At 49.0% G+C, this 1907-nt stretch overlaps 1 protein-coding gene across 1 annotated transcript; it reads right to left on the bottom strand.

The window, feature by feature from the left end:
* Window positions 1–290: 290 nt before the first annotated feature.
* Window positions 291–1294, bottom strand: LOC137474917 (E3 ubiquitin-protein ligase RNF113A-like). The gene has a single exon (XM_068191974.1). It carries the CDS (start codon window positions 1290–1292, stop codon window positions 291–293), a length of 1002 nt encoding a protein of 333 aa, XP_068048075.1. The 5' UTR covers window positions 1293–1294.
* Window positions 1295–1907: the final 613 nt, after the last annotated feature.

The raw sequence follows: 1907 nt of genomic DNA, 5'->3' as shown, positions 1-1907 counted from the left end.
CAGGTTTGTGACCCATGTCCTTAAATAGATCCTTAAGTCCCCATATCCCAAATATATCTACAAATTACAACTCAACACTACAAGCAAGAAACTATTCAACTCAAAACCATCTCAATTGAAAACACGCATCCTTCTGCTACTGATGTTTATCAAATGTTTAAGTCTTAGGGTTCAAGTAGGGTGATGGGTAGATTGTCTTGCCATTGTCGACAACATTCTGCATCTGACAAACTGTCAGCATCCTGGGTCATGTTGAATGCAAGTGAAAAACATGAGAGCACACAAGACGGTTATGTACAAAATCCGTTCTGCTGCTGTGGATCCTCTTCATGATCGGACTCTTGCTCCTCTTCTTCCTCCCCTTTGTGTTTTTCCAATTTTGTCATGAGCTCTTTTGCAGGGTTGAAGACCCCATTGGTTTGCTTCTCACAGACATAGCAGCGCTGAGATTTGCGGTAGTGCTGGAGGGCACAGCTCTCACAGAAATAGTGCCGACACTTGGTGACCACGGGGTTTTGGAAGGAGCCTCTGCAGATGAAGCATTTGAAAGGTATGTCCTCCTCATCACTGCTCACCTCGTAGTTTCCATTGTCATTGACGCCGTAGTGGCCCTCGTCCAGCTCCCGTTCAATCTGCCAGCCGTGCTTGTAGTCTGAGCGGTCGTGCAGGAATTTGCAGCTGTCTCCGAAGCCGCAGAACCCAGTCTCTTTGTAGTCCTTGCAGATGTCAGGCTGGTAGTCCCAGCGCACTGTGGCGCGCAGGTGCTCTGGAGCACGGATGGGGCCTTTCCTGACCCCTCCTGAAGAGGCATTTCCCATTGATGTGTCCTTGGGCTTCACATACTTCTGGTAGTTATTAATGCCACGATAAATTTTATGATCTTCCTTTCCTCTCAGCTCCTCCTGGATTTTTTGGCTGCGCTCAAAGATAGCCTGGGCATCCTTCTCCTTCTCCGTGTCCAGTTCATACACTGCTGTGGCCCCCATGTCTTCTGGGCCAACAGGTTTTGCCGACCTGGTCGATTTGTAGGTGACCCTTATCTCCTTGGCAGGATCCTCATCCTCGCTGCTGCTTGGCGGATACTCCAGCCTTTCCCTCATGTAGCGCCTGGTCTTCTGGATCATGGGGTTGGGGGTGTCCCTGGGCAACTTCTTCTGCACCACGGTGCTGCCCTCCTCCCCATTACTGTCCTGCTCCTGCTCACTGCCGAGCCGTTTCCGCTGGCCACTGCCCACGGCCCTCACCCGCTTCTTGAACACAAAGCTGCAGATGCTGCTCTCATCTGCCATCATGTGTTGCTGATTAAAAAATAAAGGCAGAAAACGCTGGCTTAAACTGACAGAGTTAGGATACAACCTTACAGCCTGTGGGTCAGTGTAGTGGCAACAATCCCATTAAATGGTGGCTGCAGTCCTCCTGGAGTTATAGGTGTGGTTCTCTTAGAGCAGTGATCCTGTAGAAGGGTCTGGTCTTCCTCTGAAGCTTCAGTGGTGGTTACGTGGCTTTTGTCCTCTGGGAGTCCAGTAGGTAAAGCTGCCTGTTGTGTTCCACAGCTCATTTTATATCCAGGTAGGAATTCTTGGCTCCTCCCCCTGGGCAGAGCATCTCACAATGGGATGATGTCATTTTATCAGTCATGCAGTGAGACTCAATGGCCCATTAAGCAGAAGTTAACTCCCCTGAGGGAGTTATCAGGGATGAGTCATGGAGGAGATAAAGAACACTGCCCCACTTGGATTTTAACTGCTTATGAAGATGATGATATAATACATACTTTTAGTTACATCCAGGTACCACCAGAACCCAACTAAGCATACATATCCCAGATTACCACCATTATCCCTCCCACTAACCAGGTTTCAGGGAGATCCCCAGAAACTATACCCAGGGAAAGAGGAAAAAGTCAG

This window comes from Anomalospiza imberbis, chromosome 5 (assembly GCF_031753505.1).
Source record: "Anomalospiza imberbis isolate Cuckoo-Finch-1a 21T00152 chromosome 5, ASM3175350v1, whole genome shotgun sequence".
In the NCBI taxonomy this organism is placed as follows: Eukaryota; Metazoa; Chordata; class Aves; order Passeriformes; family Viduidae; genus Anomalospiza; species Anomalospiza imberbis.
The sequence above is the reverse complement of the archived record's forward strand: the minus strand, read 5'-3'. Positions and strand labels throughout refer to the sequence as shown.

Bases quoted from the DNA above. Each gene is read 5' to 3' on its own strand.
- LOC137474917 (XM_068191974.1), bottom strand. From the start codon at position 1,292: ATGATGGCAGATGAGAGCAGCATCTGCAGCTTTGTGTTCAAGAAGCGG.